The 19,915-nt window shown below is 32.0% G+C and overlaps 1 protein-coding gene across 1 annotated transcript; it reads right to left on the bottom strand.

Annotated features, from left to right (window-relative positions):
- Nucleotides 1-806: 806 nt before the first annotated feature.
- LOC134681758 (alpha-N-acetylgalactosamine-specific lectin-like) lies at nt 807-6,965 on the bottom strand. The gene is made up of 4 exons (XM_063541404.1): nt 6,874-6,965; nt 4,700-4,810; nt 3,027-3,142; nt 807-887 (listed from the first exon to the last, which is right to left on the bottom strand). Exons 1-4 carry the CDS (start codon nt 6,944-6,946, stop codon nt 873-875), a joined length of 315 nt encoding a protein of 104 aa, XP_063397474.1. The 5' UTR covers nt 6,947-6,965; the 3' UTR covers nt 807-872.
- Nucleotides 6,966-19,915: the final 12,950 nt, after the last annotated feature.

Below are 19,915 nucleotides of genomic sequence, written 5' to 3' on the forward strand. Positions count from 1 at the left end.
TATATGTAGCAAGACCTGTCTAAGATTAAGACTGACAGAAAGCCTGATAGAGCAATGAAAATAAAATATGCCTATGCTCTGATTGCAGGGCATAAAACGCGGAAAGATTTCAACACATAAATGTGTATATGCGTATGACTGAAGTTATGCGCAAATTCATTGTCGTCAATAAAATGGCGTTCAATTGTACTGTATTTCAAGTGAGGAGTTTAGTCAGTTATTAAACCAGATTTAATTAAATCATTATAATCCACCATTACTATATCATGAAATGTCTGTCAGAGGTCAGGAATATGAAATTTATTTTCTATTCATTTATGTGTTCGAGCTTTTTGATTTTGCCACCTAATTCCGTTATGTTTCTTCCTTGGTGTTAGGTATTTGTGTTTTTTCACTGCTTTTTATCGATTGAAAAACATATGTAAAGTGCCATGTGTGCAGTAAATCCGCCTTACGAAACCGTGTAACTACAAGTAATTTATTATCGATGGTGTATCTTATCACATCTTTAAAATATGCTCAAAATAGCCATTGATTTTCTCATCTGAATTGTTTTATAAACCACATCGATACCTATAATAGCTGAATATACGGTACGGATATTGTCACATTGTTGTAAGCGCTACAGTTGTCTATAACGGCTAATTACATCCACTTTTGTTTGATCTTTGGTAGACAGTTGTCGCATTGACAATCATACAACATATCCTTATTCTTAAGAGAGCCTAGGAATATCTGATTTTGATCCATGTAGGCCAAAACAAATAAAAAATAAACAAAACACAAATATTTTTATAATTTATTTTGGCGCCAAGAAGAAGAAATCTCCATCCATCAGAACATAATGGCAACCATATATACCACATATCTTTCTACGGACAAGTTTTCTAAAAAAAAAAGGAAATGATAAAGATTATTCTATATATAGTAACATACATATCATAAGATCATATGATTAAATTGAAATTAAATGGTTGGTCAAATAAATCAAATTAAAATTTAGTGGAACACTTATTCCAATCGATAGAATATACCGACGCTAAGTCTGAACCAATCAAATCATACCGTATTATAGTTAATATGAGGAATTCACACGTTGAGCAGGATCTGCTTACTCGTAAGTAACATCATATATCGTTCCTTGTGATGTTAAATACCTCTTTTTACCATTTGTTTAAGATGTCAATGTGGCGGAGTGGTTTTTTTTTTTAAAAGCATATTGTATATTGTATTTTAATTAGTTTTCGTATCCGTTTTGTATACTGTTCCTTGTCTTCTGCTGTTCTGGAGTTTCTACCCAGAATCATATAACTAAAATAGTCAAAGGTACCAGTATTAAAATATATGATATACCAGACTCGGGTTTCGCCAACACAAAACTCATCAATGACGCTCAGATTAAAATAGTCATGAACCCAAGCAAGTATAAAGTTGAAGAGCATTGAAGACCCAAAATTCCAAAAGTTGTGCCAAATACGACTAAGGTAATATATTACTGGGATAAGAATATCCTTAGTCTTTCGAAAAGTTTTGTGACAGGAAATTTATAAAAATTACCATACAATTTATATTCCTATCCACACCAAAGTGTTGACTACTGGGCTTGTGATACCCTCCTGGACGACACGTCCACCAGCAGTGGCAAAATTATGTCTTGAATTCGTAAATTTCCTTTCGACTCATTTTTTTTATTTTCACAACTGCAAAATGCAACTGATCACAAAAATATTACATGAAAGGATTTGTTTTTGTAATTGTAAGTTATCCTTAATAAAAGTTATAAAATAAATTTAATAGGTGACATACCAACAAATTACAGAACGTCACATCCGGTTACACCAACAAATTGACAGTTGTAGAAAAATCCTACATTTCATTGCAAGAAATTATGCTGAGTCATTACCGTATATCTTTGGTGTTCCAAAGCACCATCATTTTTTTTTATTTGGTGTTTCGGTTGAATATGTTGAAAAGTCGAAGTGACATGATTAATCAGGCTCGTACACAAGAAAAAAAGGCAAATGTTTGATTAGAAAACTTCCAGTGAAGGTTATTTTCTTTTCTGCAATGATGTTTTACATACAATGTTGTCTTAAGTACTAGACAGGATAACACTTTGCTAATGTCACGTATTTCATTAGTTGAATCAACATAAACTCTGCACATGGTTTTGAAAGAGGCAAATTTATCAAGGACTAATAGGAATAATCAATGGTTGTATGACACCTATATTCAAATCAAGCCTTTGTTAGTCTTGTATTATTTAAATTTTAGTTTCTTGTGTACAATTTGGAAATTAGTATGGCGTTCATTATCACTGAACTAGTATATATTTGTTTAGGGGCCAGCTGAAGGACGCCTCCGGGTGCGGGAATTTCTCGCTACATTGAAGACCTGTTGGTGACCTTCTGCTGTTGTGTTTTTTTATTTTGGTCGGGTTGTTGTCTCTTTGACATATTCCCCATTTCCATTCTCAATTTTATTCCATAATAAATGAAGTACTGTGGATTCATTTATTTTCGTGGGTACCAATTTTCGTGGATTAAGAAAAACTTGCATATTCGTGGATATTTAATTTTGTGGTTTTGCCGAAGTCTGCATACAAACCTTTATCAAAAATTATCAATCGTTGAATATTCATTTTCGTGGTTTTACTGTGCCCATGAAATCCACGAAAATTGGTATCCAACGAATAATAATGAATCCACACTACCGTGATGTTACAAAACAAATTACGAAGTGTATGGTTTTTCGTAATGTAGTGTGGATGCTTTGTACCGGGATTTGATATTATCGTGCAAATGGAAATACACGCATACGATTGGGCACAACCGTTCTTTGTGGTGTCCTTAAGCATATCAGAGGGGTAGACATCATATTTAGTAATTCTTCAAGGCGGCCATCTTGAAATAAAAATTGAAATCAATTTAAATGCGCCCAATTGATTCTGATTGATTCGATTTGATATTTACAAAAGGTATCCAGTTTTCTAAAAACAACATTTCTAAAAGGTTGTTCATACTAACCATCGGAAATTCGCACATATAGCGTTGGGCTCTATCACAAGGATCGTCATCCCAGTTCCAGTTATTAGAATGTGTTAGTTCAAATTCCACACAGTCCTCGTTATCTATTTGATCACCTGAAAGTCAATGTGAAATAGCATAATAACAACAAACCAACAAAAATACAGAACGTCTTATGTCAAATAACAAAATAAAAAGTTCAAACTCATCAAACAAATGAGAGACAATTTGAATTATTCCTGACTGGTTCATGCATAATAGAAAATAATGATCAATATCGACTGAATACAAAGTCAAGATAAAAACAACTTAATAAAACATATTTGATTTATAACAACTGCATGGAAACTCATAAAAAGTATCAATATATAAAAGGAGATGTGGTATGATTTCAAATGGGACAACTCCCCGAATGAGATCAAAATGACACAGAAATTATAGGTCAATGTATGGCCATCAACAATGAGCAAAGTCATCACTCAATAGTCAGTCATAAAAGGCCCCGATGACAATGTAAAATAATTCAAACTAGAAAACTAACGGCTGATTTATCAGGTTTATGTACAAAAAATAAACGACAAACAAATATGTAACACATAAGCAAACGACATCCACTGGATTACCGGCTCCTACCTTTTGGACAGGTACGTGCATACAGAATGTGACGGGGCCACCTACGGATGTTTAGTCGTGTTTTTCCGTCATACAAAATGTAGTCTATTATGTTATGAGTTTGAGCCCTCCTTTTGTATCTTAACCTCTTTCCAAACACTCGACTCATTTTACATATTTCACTTGCAGGAGTGTTCTAATTACATACAAACCACTCAAGTGTTTCAGTAGAGTGACGAGCAGGAGTGTTTTAATTACATATTAATCGCACCAGTGTTTCAGTAGAGGGGCGAGCAGGAGTGTTCTAATTACATATTAACTGCACCAGTGTTTCAGTAGATGGACAAGCAGGACTGTTTTAATTACATATAAATTGCACCAGTGTTTCAGTAGAGGGACGAGAAGGAGTGTTTTAATTACATATAAATTGCACCATTGTTTTACAAAATGATTTAATTACATAAAAACTCCACCAGTGTTTTAGTAGAGGGACGAGCAGAAGGTTTCTAATTACATATAAATTGCACTAGTGTTTCAGTAGAGGGATAAACAGGAGTGTTTTAATTACAAAAACTGCACCAGTGCTTCAGAAGATGGGCGAGCAGGAGTGTTATAATTGCTTATAAACTGCACCAGTATATTAGTATAGGTCCTAGCAGGATAGTTCTAATTACATATTATGTGCACCAGTGTTTCAGTAGAGGACCGCTGCATTAGCGATATTTTTGTAATTTTTTATCTTTTAAATTACAAAATACTCGTCCAGTCTGTTTTTCAGCGGTTGCGTCATTTACCCGGCTGGGAATTTTAAACTGAGTGTGAATTTGCACGATGGATGATGCTTGTATGGTAGTATACCCAACCGGCCTGTTCCTTGTTGACCATTCGATTATCTCAGTATTTTTTTGATTCCTATACATTTCGTGTTGCTCATGTTATTACGAACACGGTAAATTTGAGAATCAAAATGGGGAATATGTCAAAGAGACAACAACCCCACAAAAGAGCCCATTACAGTAATAATTTACTACCTAATAACTATCTTAAAGGAAAACACTTACGTTCTCCAAATGGGAGAGTATCCAATGTAAAAGCACCACCAGCATCGACAAATTCAAAGTTTTCGTCACTTGTTGGACTATAAAGACCTGTCCATATATCTACATTGTTTCCTAAAATATAATTGGATTGTTATCCCTGTCAATTTTTCTTTTGTCTTTAAATGTTCGATTATAAATGATAATTTTACATTGCTCGAGGTAATTTATTTTAATACAACAGTTAAAAGTAAAATTACCAAAAAACTGAACAGCTTGGAAAATTCAAAAAGGAAAGTCAATTATAAAATGACAAAATCAAAAACTCAAACACATCAGACGAATTAACAACCATTTTCATATTCCTGACTTGGTACAGGCATGTTCTTCTGTAAAAAGAAAGGTGGATTGCATCTAGTTTAATTGCTAACTCAACCTTTAACTAGTATGACAGTCGCATTAAATTCCATTATACTGACAACGATGCGTGAATAAAACAAACAGACAATACAGTTAGAAACGTAAATGGATAAAAATTCTTCTGTGAGTTATTATACACATTTTATTCAGTGTATAAGTTGTCTGCACTAAGAGGGGGTCTGAGGGGTCATGCTACCGAAATCCCGGGCTTAAAAACACGAAATAACGAAGTCCTGAATTTAAATCCAGACATCCCAAAATTCAGTGACTGGTTATGTCATATAAAAGCGATTGAAAATTTTTGCTTAAATATGGGTTCTGATGGAAGAAGACGATTAGCCTGTTAAATCAATAGGCTTTGCTATGAGATTCGTTAGTAAATGGCTTTATTTAGTTTCACTGGGTTTTTTTATCAGCAAGGATTATAAGCTTTTATTAGCAAAGTTATGGGTTAGTTATTTATCAAAATTTCGCATCCCCTTTGAAACCCTTTGATAAGGAGGTGATGTAGTTTAGATATAGGTTCTAGATTTACAAAAGTATGATTTGGGTGATGTGGAATGGGACGTTAACGTAACGTACTTATTTTTTTTTAATGAGGTTGTTTTATCAAAAGAATCGGTTTTTCCAATCGGATGAAATGCAACACCGACACATAATACTGTAAAGGGCCGGACACCTGGTCGGACGATGTTATGGTAGAGCCAATTGTTACAAAAACCCAACCCTTTTCCGCGAAGATTCATTTAACTTAACACATATTAAGTAATTGCGCGTCCAATACTGATTTTTACATTTTTTCATACTGCAACATTAACAAAAGACTTTCATTAGCTTAGAATTTCAACTTCTAGTTTCAAATCAAGATTTTTTTAAATGCCTTGTTGCTCTGAGTTGATAGTAGGGTACCATACGTTTGACGATATGAACTGAAACAGTTATCGTTATAGAATTGCATCTTCTATTTATTATTAAAGCTCATTTTAAGTTCTTACAGTTGTCCTACTATTCTAAAGAAATGGTTATCATTATCTCCATCTGCTTTTTATGGCATTTTTTGTCCACTGCCAATAAAACAATATTTGTCTCGATACATGTAGTTTAAAGAATAACGATTTAAAACGGATTCAGATCAATTTACACGCTTAATAATAACAAGTAATTACCGATGTGTTTGTCAATGAAAAGTCTTTTTTTTTTGATAATAACAATGTACTTTTTTTGTTTGAACTTCTTTGTATGTTTTTTACGTATATCTTGTATGTTTTGTTTTTTTTGCCTTGAATGTTTTTCCCTAATATTTTATTAACTGTGAATTTGCATTCAGATATCATTTTGATATCGCAGATCAAATTTTACGTTCATAATTTGTTAATTTACGTTTTTTTATTGAGTTAAGCCTGCCAATTGATATTTTATCGTGTGTTTTCCTATGATGTGATGTTATGCTATTGTTTCAGAAAAAGGGAGAAGGTTTGGTACCATTAAAATGTTTCATCCTGCTGCAAATGTAAGGAATTTGATATCCAGTAGTTGTCGTTTGTTTATGTAATTTATACATTTTTTCGTTCTCGTTTTTTTTATATAGTTTAGGCCGTTGGTTTAACCGCTTGAATGGTTTTACACTAGTAATTTTGGGGACCTTGATAGCTTTTTGTTCGGTGTAAGAAAAAAAATGTTATTTGGATGGAGAGTTGTCTCATTGGCACTCACACCACATCTTCCTATATTAACTTATCATTGCACAGTACCAAATTACTTAATAACTCATTCCTTACCGAAACCCGTCGTACTTTTAACAGCAATAGCTTCTGCTTCGGTATTTGGCTTCCATAGGTAGGCACCTTTCATCCTACATATATTCTAAAATTGCAAAACAAGAACCAAAATTAATATCTGCATTTATATCATAATTCTAGTTAACACACCATTATACATTATGTTTTTGTAGCAGTTCAGTATTTGTGTTGTTAAGTTGTATTCCTCTTATGTTTGCCTTGTTTTGTTTTCACTTAAAATAGCTATGACTTATGGCAACCGTCAACAACTGTTCATTTGTATTACTCGATGCCTTCAAAATAGAAAAAGCACGATAACGCAGCACGACGGGTGTAAATATGTGTAGGATTAGATTTTACGATTTTTTAAAATATTACAAGTCTTTTACAAGTGTGAAAGTAATCATGTGTCTATTTTATTTTACTTTCGATTTACCATTTTTGCTATCTATAATATATACATGTTTTAATGATGCTAAAAGTACAATGCTATAGAAGAGGAACGAAATATACCACAGGGACAGTCAAACTCATAAATCGAAAATAAACTGACAACACCATAGCTAAAAATGAAAAAGACAAACAGACAAATAATAGTACGCACGACACAACATAGAAAACCAAAGAATAAACAACACGAACCCCAACAAAACCTAAGGGTAATCTCAGGTGCTTCGCAAGAGTAAGCAGATCCTCCTCCACATGTAGCACCCGTCGTGTACCAAATGAAGGTCTTTGATACGGCAACAAATATGCCTCAATTAGTAATTGATGCTTTGCAATTAATTGATAGTAAATTTTTCGTGAACCATCTTTTCTAATCGTAGATCAAACCGACTCTGATAAGGTGCTGGTATCTATTCTTTTGTTGTGTTTTGCGCTTTTGATTTTGCCATTTTACCACAGACTTTCCGTTTTGAATTTTCCTCAGAGTTCAGTATTTTTGTAATTTTACTTTTTATCTTATCTGATATCAGATAAAATATACTCACCAAAGCATTATCCCAGCTTTGCTTATCATTTCCACTAAAGAAGTAACAATTAGTACTAGCTGTTAAGTCATTTGAAATGATGTATCCTTCAGGGCAACTAGTTGAAACACCTGACAGTATCAATATGACACAATATAAGTTAATTATTAGTTGAAACACATAACACAATATAAGTTAATGATTAGTTGGAACATATGAAACTATCAATATGACACAATATGAGTTATTTATTTGTTGAAACTATTGGACCGGTGAATACTTTCCAACTATTGGACCGCGGTGAAACTATTTTTCCGCCAACGTCATCATATTTCGTGAAAATTTAAATGCAGCAACGAGATTGACTAATTTAGAGAATGCTGCAAGTGTTGCAACTTTAAGCTTTACTTCTTGTATCTATGGGTTTATCATTGCAGAACGTAGCCTTTCCATTAAGAATATATACAAGTAAACATTCCATCTAACAACTAACTTCATTTTCAGAAACAGACATCTGTAACAAACACAAACGTTCAGCTACTTCTTTACAAGCAGAACCCAGTACAATGAAAGTCCCAACTATGGACTGGCTTCCGAAGCTACACAAAACACCTTACTAATATAGATTTATTTCATCTTCAAGCCATTGTTTCAGTAAAAAAAAATGTCTATTCTACTTACTAGTACACTTCGTACAATCAAGAACCTGATAATTAATTGTGCAAATAAAGCCTTTGAAAATAGTGGAATTAATTACCTTTAGAGTGTACAAAGTTCGTTGGAAGTACTTGATAAATTGCAGGCATATATTGGTGTTTTTTAATCTGTTCAAACTTTTGATTTTTCTACCTTATGTACCACTTTGCCTCCTTTTTGTATTAAGAAAAAAATCACATTCTTAAGTAATTGGGCATTTAAATGTCAGATTGGGAATACATATGTTCAAATTCTTTTACGTCATTTTTAAGTAGCAACAAACACAAGGACTATGTCAATTGGACATGCTTTGATACTACATGTATTTGTATCAGCGTTATCGATATGTTTTTTAGTTAAAATTGACATTTTAGACTTAATTAATAAAAATGATCTGACTTAAGTGTATATTTCTAAGTTTTTGTTCACGAGTAGTGATTTGGTCCAGCTGAAAATGGTTAATATTTAGCATTTCAGCATGTTCAGAATCTGTCTAAAGTTTTCTAGATCTCCTTAACATAATTGTTAAAATTGTCCATATTTTAATTAAGAGCAGATGCATTTTTCAATCATTTTGAAATAATTTATCCCAAGAGTAGAACAACATACAACATACTGTAAACATATTATCACGAAAGAGCAGGTCGGCTGTGGTCTCGAACCATGAAATTGGTCATAAGAATCACATAAAAATCTGTCACGCAGGCAAAACTGCAGGAAAAGTAGGCAACCATAAAACTAGTTGCTTAATGATTCCATTTATTAACTTTTTCCAGATCACATAAAACAAATCGTGACGTGTATTAAATCGTATTATCAAAAGTATATCTATAAAGTTATGGGCATTGATCTCTGAAATTTAATTATATTCTTCTAGTGTATCCTTCATGAAGACTCAGATTCAATTCTCAAGCAAGTGCTTACATTATCGGCCATGTTTTTCCATAAAAATGTAAAAACTAGTGATTAATATCGCCGTTGTTTGAGCACCTTAATAATTTTGTTATATTCTGTTGTTAACATAATTTGATAAATGGTGTCAAATATGAACGTTTAATTCAAAGACAATAATATGTTGCTTTTTATAGCATATTTACCTGACGATATCGGGAAATAGGTATTAAGTCGGATGTTTACATGTACTTGTGATTTGTTAAAAAACCAAACCCATATCGAAATTTTCAGCGCTTTTAAATATGTTTTTTGGTAAGATGATACAAGCATATGATTTTTATTGCGTCTTACACTTTGAGAAGCAAACAATCTTTAACTACTTTAATAAAGTATTTTGTAAAAACGTTAATTATGAGCCTTGAAAGTCAAGTGGCTCGAACATTTTTCTGAGTAAGTTTTAAAAAAAATTCAAAGAAATATGTTTTACAGTGGGTTAGGTTTCACTAATCAATTATATTGATGTTCCATTTGTATACAAGAGTGACATTTCATGGTAGTATGTGCCGATTCGAAAAAAAATGGTGCATTATTGTCTTTCTTTAATAATTTCATTATTTTATAATAAAGTATAGGTTTCTCATATTATTTTGAATAATTACAAATGTATCAATTCAGTATATTTCAGTTTTTTGTTATTGGTGTATCAAAAACATTGATGCAAGAATATAGTTTCATAAATTTGAAACGTTTAAAATAATTACATACCAATATAAAGGACCGTTCATCATTTTTGAAAAAGACTATGAATGAAAGTCGAATTATTTATCTCCCCTTCCTGAAAGATTTATTAGGAAATTAGCCAGAGTTATCTAATATTTATCACAGAGATGGACTAGCAAACATTTTTAATTGTAGCTCATTTAACGTGTCCACTATAAACAAATGCTATTTTATACAATTTTGCAATATCAGTACTTTGTTAGCTAAATCTACAAATTTTATTAGATATTATGAATTTTTAATACAAGTGATTAATATGCTTCTTTTTATATTGTTTAATTTTATTTTACAACATGAACTTTTGCCTATATTTCAATTTTGAATAGAAAGGACAACAACTATCGATCATGCTTTATGTGTTTACTTACATTTACAACATGGTCCTCCATTGCAGCAATTTCCTTCTTTGACCCATCCTTTACCAAATGCATCATCGCAAGTACGACCTTTCCGTCCACATGTCCCATTTGAAGCAAGACAATTTCGAGTGAGTCCTAAAGAGTAAAGTTCTTAAATACAATGTCACATAATGAGCTCCAATCTCTGCATTATACAATAAAAAAAAAGCTTTTAATAGGAAAATAACATGATTTCGTCATACTCTTAAAGTTATATTCTTCATTGCAGTAATGAGTGTATATGGAAATTAAAATCGGTTCATATCAATTGGAAACCAAACTGCTTATAATAATTTTAATTTATTTTTAACATGAGGTGAAATTTTCATATTATAGATTTAGTTCAAAGAAACATTGAATTAAGTTATTTATATTTTTTACTCTAATTGAAATTAAGGAAGCATTCATTGTCTTAGATTCAGCCTAACCAATATAGAGATACCGGTAACTAAATAAAGGCAACAGTAGTTTAAAGTAAAATCAGAAAATACTGAACTCCGAGAAAAATTCAAAACGGAAAATTCCAAAATCAATTGGCAAAATCAAATGACAAAAAACGCATCAAACCAAGGACAATTACTGTCATATTCCAGACTTGGTACAAGCATTTTTATACATAAACATAAAGAAAACTTACTTTCGCCAGTAGAAACATGAATGGTGAAGAGAATGATTACAATCAAGCAACACAATTTCATCATGATACTGTAATATTAAAACGAAAATGTGTAAACATTGATTATATATTCAAGGTTATTCACAGGGGGATCGTCACTCAGTAACATGTACTTGAATGCTTTAAAAAATAAATTATGACTGTTAGCTTCAGGTTCCTAAAATATACTAATAAATAAGTTCAGAATAGCCATAAACAACCAAACAGACAGGTTTGGTTTTTCAAAAAGACAGCTTATGCTTGAAGATGGAGTTGATTCAGAAATTGCAATGTTTTCAGGGATCCAAGAACAGTGCTATATATTGTTGCTGAAATTTGAATACAACGTTTCGTTCAACCATATATTATTTAATGCTTAAAATCAATACATTGAAATATTATTTTTTCTGTCCGCTTTATTAGAAAAAAAAATCTGACGTAACTTTGTCTGATTATTTCAAAATCACTTTTTCCTTCGCTCTCTTTACTGTACCTTCTTTTGTGCATGTATATAAGTCATAGAGTATTTTATTCCTATTCATATGTTTGATATGAGTAAAAGAATTCTAATATAAAAAGTAAATTCACAAAAATACTAATCTCAGAGACAAAATCTAATAGGAAATTAAAGTTCATAATCAAATGGCAAAAACAACTGACAAAATACATCAAATTTGACTTGTGTTCATTTTGGATTATTTAATAGCTGACTATACGGTTTGAATTTTATTTTATAGTGGATAATGTTGGTGGATAGAATCATTGGCAATCACGCCATATCTTCTTATTTCAATACAAAAACTTGTAAACAATTAACAAAATCATGGAACGTTCAGAAAATGATGCATCGTCTACTAAGGTGTAAAAACTAAAGAGACAAACACAAGTAATAGTATACATGAACAAACAAAGAAAACGATAGACTAAGCAACACAAACTCAACCAAAAACTCAAGGTGTTTTCAGGTGCTACGGAAGGGTAAGCAGATCCTGTTTCTCATGTGGCACACGTCGTGTTGCCTTTTTAATTACAATAGCTTTAAATAGTCTAATTCGGAAGGTCACATTTATGAACAGGGAAGATGGTTGTAGTAACGACGCGAGAAGCATTTCCGTTCTTATCTGTGAAACGGTTATTCCATAATGGTCAACCAACTCGTGATTGTGTCCGTAAAATGTACGAAGGAATGATTTCATCTTCACCATTGGAACTCTTGGGTTAATAGCTTTCTTGTGAGCATCAATCCTCTATCAATAAAAGCATGATAGCAAATACAAGCACAGTTGTATCGTATCAATTTGGAGATATATACTCGGTAAGCAGGTGCTGCAGGAATGTTGCTGTTTAGAAATGAAAAGTTCACAATTGGGGAACTGAAATCATTTCTTTTGTCGTAACGTTTTGTAAGTCAAAATAAGAGGTCGATTTAACTGTATCTGTTGTATCCTTTATCTCTAGTTCGATGGAATAGATGCATTCAACATGGTCACCAATTTTGTAATCGTTTAGTTAGAGAACATTATCTTTACAGTGGAAAGTAAAGGCAGGGGAAATTGATTACGTTTGATCTTTCTTCCTATGCATATCAGTAAAGAAACAAGACGACAAGAAAAGGAGCACAATTTGTTCCCATTCAAACGCCGACAGTCTGACCAAAAACATGTCCTCCGAACGTAACAAAATGTTTTCTATCAAGAAATCAAGCATCTTGATAACTTCAGTTTCAGAACATATTTTGTTGAATCGGAGTGATCCTATCCAAAGTAGGATGTATCCCTGTTGAAAAATAGATACTTGTATCTACATTGGTTTTTTTTTTCTTTTTATGAAAAAAAGAGAAAAAAATCTTTCAATTTGTCCTTTAGTTTAGAATTGGTTTTAAAAGTCAAATGTTTTATTACTACTTCAAGATGAAAGAGTCTTAAATTGTATGTACCAGATCTTTGAGTATCTGATTAACGCCACCTCCAGAATAGGCAATTTCACAATAACATTTAAAACCGGTTTTGATTACTTATTAAACAGATGTTATCAATATAGGAAAAAAAGGTTTTGTGAAGCACTTGGAAGACCAGAAATATATCGTTGTTTGTAAGTACATATAAGTCGTTTTACGGTTTAGGTTTCAAAACAGTGATGGAAGATCCAGTTCTTCGTCATTGGTTGAAATTCCAAAATAATATAAAACAAATCTATGATTATCCAGGATTTCCTATTGGTAAATGTCGAGAGGGTATAAATAAAGGCAACAGTAGTATACCGCTTTTCGAAATACATAAATCGACTGAGATAAAAACAAATCCGTGTTACAAACTAAAACTGAGGGAAACAAATCAAATATAAGAGGAGATCAACAACACAAAAGAAAGTTTTGAAAGGGGTAATACATGTAATAGTTCAGATACCTAACCGCTTGTATGTATATGGCAGCAAATCATTATTAAAGACATCATGCAGAACAGGTGATGCATAATAACGATGACCATGACTACGTATACGTCGAAGAGTAGAGTTGGGAATATTCATCATATTCCACGAGCTACACAACGGACTATATATAATACATATATCATCAGTTTAAATAAAGTATCAATTGTGACAAATAACTAAAATTTATTAACAAACAACAAAAGCTGACATTTTCAGATCAGACGGATTTTCATTTCACTGTCTAAGAAAATAAATGAACACTTACCACACACTGTAAAAGCAGACCTAAAGACAATAAGATAACTTTGTTAACGATCGAGGAATGATGTAAGTGTGAACTAATTATTAGCAACATATGGTGTTTTGCTTTTATTAATTTTACTAATGATGCAAATATTGTTTAGGCGTTCAACATCTTTCATCTTTTAAGTTAAACATTTGTACTTTTAAAATTATATTTCAAATCAGCTTATTTTTGCCTTTACGTGTAGTATTTCAAACCAGAAAAAAAACAACTATATTCATTCTATATTCAATATCTACAAAATATGTACACAATTGAAATACTAAATTATAATCCTGGTACCTTTGATAACAATTGTAACCGATTTTACGTTTTAAGTGTCGTTGTTTAAAAAACGTAAACCTCTCTACATAATATGATTGTCTGATTGGTATTCAGATCCACTTTCACCATTATTTTGTTTAATAGTGGCTTTCGATTATCGGCATGTGGTATGTAAAACTGACAGCCCTAATAACAAATTTGGAGTCGAGCGTACCTGGGACCTCGTGTCCCAGGTACGCTCGACTCCAAACAAAATTATTAGGGCTGTCAGTTTAACATACAGCATGCCGATATTCGAGAGCCACGATTAAACAAAATAATGATGAAAGTGGATCGTGATACCAATCAGACAATCATATTATGTAGAGAGGATAAAAAAAATTAAACAACGACACTTAAAACGTACAATCGGGCCACACTTAAAACGTACAATCCGACGGTTACAATTGTTCCCACATTTTGTAGATATTGAATATTAAATATAAAATGTATAATAGTGTTTTTTTCTGGTTTGAAAGACTACATGTAAAGGCAATAATAAGCTGATGTGAAATATAATTTTATTAGTGCAAATGTTTAACTTAAAATATGAAAGATGTTGCACGCCTAAACAATATTTGCATCATTAGCAAAATCGATCAAAGCAAAACACCATATGTCGCTAATGATTAGTTCACACTTACATCATTCCTCGATTGAATATTTTAATTGCCTGTGTTATTTTAGTAGCAAAGTGATCTTATTATCATTAGGTCTGCTATTACAGATTGTGTTAAGTTTTCTTTTATTTTCCTAGAAATGAAAATCCGTCTGATCTGAAAATGGCAGTTTTTGTTGTTTGTCTATGAATTTAAGTTGTTTGACACAATTGATACTTTATTTAAACTGATGATATATGTATTATATATAGTCCGTTGTGTAGCTGGTTGAATATGATGAATATTCCAAACTCTACTCCTCGATGTATACGAAGTTATGGTCATCGTTATTATATATCACCTGCTCTGAATGATGTCTTTAAAAATGATTTGCTGCCATATAAATACAAGCGGTTAGGTATCTTAACTATATACCCCTTTTAAAACTTTTGTTTCTGTTATGTCGATCGTTGTTCTCCTCTTATATTCGATGTGTTTCCTTTTATTGACACCTAAACAGCTTATATGTCCTAACAAACAACGGTATATTTCTGGTCTTCAAAAACCTCCACAAAACCTTTTTTTTCTAGATTAATAACATCTGTTTTATTAATAATCAAAACCGGTTTTCAAGACACATTTAAGACTGTCAAGAAAGTGTCGAGACATATTCATACATTATTTAGAATATCAAGAATATTTAAAGACATATTCAGACATTATGTCAAAAATATGTCAATACAGATCGAGACAAATTTAAGACCATCGAGAATAGGTCGAGTTTAATCAAGACTCTTATCAGATGATAAAGGAAGTATCGAGAAGTGTTAAGACATGTTCATACTGTCAAGACACTTGTCATGAAAAAATCAAGAACTGTTTTGGACAAATTCATACTATATCAAGAATTGTTAAAAAAAAAATTCAGACTCATATAGAATGTCGAGTAAATATTCATGCATATTCAGACAAAAACTGGTCTTTTCAGACTTTTTGACTTTTGTAGTGGAAGTATAACTATAAATCAGGTTATTTCCTGATAATTTAATTTTGGTGGTAACACGTCTTCTGATTGGCTGACGTTATTTTGTTATCAGCCCATAGACATAATTAAGTCATGTGACAGTGACGTCTTTGACGTTTTTTCATGGTTTTCTACGGATAAGAATGGAATTTAGAATTTAATTATAAGAAGTGACTGTAATACTTTTTGTGTCTAGTATTCGAAATAACATAAAAAATGTTGTGCACACTGTTTAATAACCCGCTACGCGCGTTATGCAGTGTGCACCAAATTTTTACGTTATTTCTTCATAGACAGAAAAAATATTATAGTCATTCCTAAAATAAAAGCTTTTTTCTTATTTTATAAATGCAGAGATTGGAGCTCATAATGTCACATTATATTTAAGAATTTTACTCTTTAGGACTCACTCGAAATTGTCTTGCTTCAAATGGGACATGTGGACGGAAAGGTAGTACTTGCGATGATGTGTTTGGTAAAGGATGGGTCAAAGAAGGAAGATGCTGCAATGGAGGACCATGTTGTAAATGTAAGTAAACACATAAAGCATGATCGATAGTTCTTGTCCCTTCTATTCAAAAATGAAACATAGGCAAAATATCATGTTGTAAAATGAAATTAAACAATATAAAAAGAAGCATATTAATCTGTTGTAAAAAAAATCATAATATCTAATAAAATTTGTAGATTTAGCTAATAAAGTCCTTATATATTTGTATAAAGTAACATTCGTTTATAGTGTAAACTTGTTTTAACGTTAAATAAGGTACAATAAAAAATTGCTTGAAAATTTCTTTGAATTTTTTTAACTTTCTCAGATAAATGTTCGAGCCACTTGACTTTCAAAGCTCACAATTAACGTTTTTACACAATATATAAAGATTATTTGCTTCTCAAAGTGTGACGCAATAAAAATCGTATTCTTAAAATTGAGAATGGAAATGGTGCATGTGTCAAAGAGACAACAACCCGACCATAGAAAAAACAAAAGCATCATCTTACCAAAAGTGCTAACATTTTTTTACCAATACCGGTTGGTAAACAAATCACAAGTACATGAAAATCATACTTAGTACCTATATCCCGATTTCGTTAAATAAATTTGCTATGAAAAGCAATATATTATTGTCTTTGAATTAAACCTTCATATTTGGCACCATTTATCAAATTATGTTAATAACAGAATATAACAATACTATTAAGGTGCTCAAACAATGGCGATTTTTATACACTAGTTTTTACATTTTTATTGAAAAACAAAAAATTGCCGATAATGTAAAAACTTGCCTGAAAATTAAATTTGAGTCATCATGAAGGATACACCGGAAGAATATAATTAAATTGTAAGAAGTTAATTTCTAATTTCTGCTAAGTTTCAGAGATCAATGCCCGTATTTTTATAAATATATTTTGGATTATAACTATTTAAACACGTCACGATTTGTTTTATGTGATCTGGAAAGAGATAATAAAAGGAATCATTTAGCAACTAGTCCTATTGCTGCCTACTTTTTCTGCAGTTTTTCCTGCGTGACAGATTTGTATGTGCTTCGTATGACCAATCTCCTGGTTCGAGACCACAGCCGACCTGATATGTCTCAAAACTATGTTTACAGTATTTTGTTTAACTTTTGGGATACATTATATTAAAATGATTGAAAATTTCATCTGCTCTAACTCAAAATATAGCAAAGTTATACCTTTTAAACTCGATGTTTGTACTTTTGACTTCTATGTCTTTTATGTTATATATGCCTGTAAATTATCCTTAATTAAAATTGAGAATGGAAATCGACAATTTCTTATGAAGTACTTGCTTCATGCATATCTATAATACTAAAATTACGAGGTCCAATTTGTCAGCCGTCATCACGTAAAAACGACGAATCAAAGAATTCAACTTAATATATAACTAATATAGTACAAAGGTGTAGATTAAAAATTACACCACTCCAGGCCCTTTTGTTTTCCACGTGATTAATATTGCCAATAATTAAGAAGTTCCGGGTCGAGTCCGATACCGATACCAATAGTATATTCACCTGTTACCTATTACCTTATCTGTACGTTCCGCATCTGACAGGCGCACCAACAAACTGTGTATTCAGGATTAATATGATTATTCAAGATTGATATGCTATATACACGGGTCATAATCACAGGGTTGACACTCTAAATTGTCAAATTGTTACAGGTCTATTGTAGTATTTTAATCAGTAAGACTTTCTAAGATAACAATAAGAATACTAAAAATCTGGACTAAAAAAAAGGCGTATAGGTACAGTTTTCAATTTGTTACCGGGCATGACGTAAAACAGCGAATCGAAGAATTCAACTTTATTTATAACTAATATAGGAAAATACTGTTGATTAAAAAATACTCCATTCCAGGATCTTTTGTTTTTCAAATAATTAATGTTACCAATAATTGATAAGTTCCAGTTCGACGGGTTCAAACAAAAAGATTTGAAAGCAGAGAAAACTGTGTATATTATTAATCGGCATGCCTTTATCAGATGACAATACTAATACTAAAATAAGGCTTGCGCATAGTTATATACTTTAATTCAGTCACAGACCCGCGATATCACGGGTGTGTTCTAGTATAATATAATATTCTCTAGTTTGCATGTATGCTTATTATTACTTATTTTTATATATAAAAAAGAAGATGTTTGATTTTTTTTAAATTGTCTTATCGGGACCTTTTATAGCTGACTATGCGGTATGGGCATTCCTCCATTTCCTCAGATGGAAATTACATTACATCATCTTCTTATTCTTATATCGTCTAGAGATTTGCAATACAGAAGAGAACATAACTCATAGTTATTTTTAAAATCGTGTTTCAAATCTTTATGTCTTTGAGTCCGTTAGAGAGGAAGCCTGTGTAAATGAAATAGTTTAATAAAGTACCGAAATATAGTTTGGAGACTTATTTTTGTTTACAAAGCACTTACATGTCTTATATAATTATTATTCTTATCATTCCTCTTCCGCCGTTTTGATACACAAAATATTCCGTTTCAAAGCCATATAATGTAGCTAATATCTTATTTGCTCTCTAGTGTGGATACTTTTATTTTTTACAAAAAGGTAACAGTTGGGAAAATTATGCTATGATCTGCTACATTTATGAGAGGGGATAGGACCTTTATCGGAGCTCCGGGTTCGGGTGTTTTTAGACTCGGGATTTCGGGATTGACCCTTTCGGGATCCGGGAATTCATTTTTCGAATTTCGGGACCTCGGGATTTCGTATTTTTAAGCCCGGGATTTCGGGATTTCGGGATCAAGACCCCTCCTAACCCCCCTCATGTATTAAAATAAAAGGACATACATCATTACACACTAGCTGTTATTATGGAGTTATCTAGACAAATGGGTGCATCAATATTCAACTGGATAACTTGTTATTTCAGCCCATAACTGACAATTTGGCTAGCCGGACACATAGACACAATACATTCATTCGTCTAGCCGGACAATAGTCACAACATATTTTTCGTCCTGTCGGACAAGTAGCCCAAGTAATATTCATCAGGCTAACCGAGCAAATATCAACAGCCTAAATATTATCATTTAGTTCATTTAGCAAAATAAAAAAGATTGCTTGGTTTTATTTCACTTCTGCTATTTAATATGTATTTAGGAAAGTAATATAAATCAATTGATTAGTCTATAGTATTAATACCAGGTGTTGTCATACAAAATCAATGGATTGTTCGAATGAATGTTTTTTCCGAGTAAAGGTAAGTATAAGTTAACACAGTAATGATTACAGTAGCAGATTTTTAAGTTAGTTCACAGTTTATTTTTTTTGTTTCCGCTATTCTGTATTATCGTTTAACTTCGCAACGTATGTATTAGTCCGAGTTCACGCTGACGTCCAACGGCTGTTTTGCCAGACAAGTCCCACGGCCCCAGCTCGTCTGGCAAAACAGCCGTTGGACATCAGAGTAATCTCGGACTACGTATGTATGTACCGT

This window comes from Mytilus trossulus, chromosome 8 (genome assembly GCF_036588685.1).
Source record: "Mytilus trossulus isolate FHL-02 chromosome 8, PNRI_Mtr1.1.1.hap1, whole genome shotgun sequence".
NCBI lineage: Eukaryota > Metazoa > Mollusca > Bivalvia > Mytilida > Mytilidae > Mytilus > Mytilus trossulus.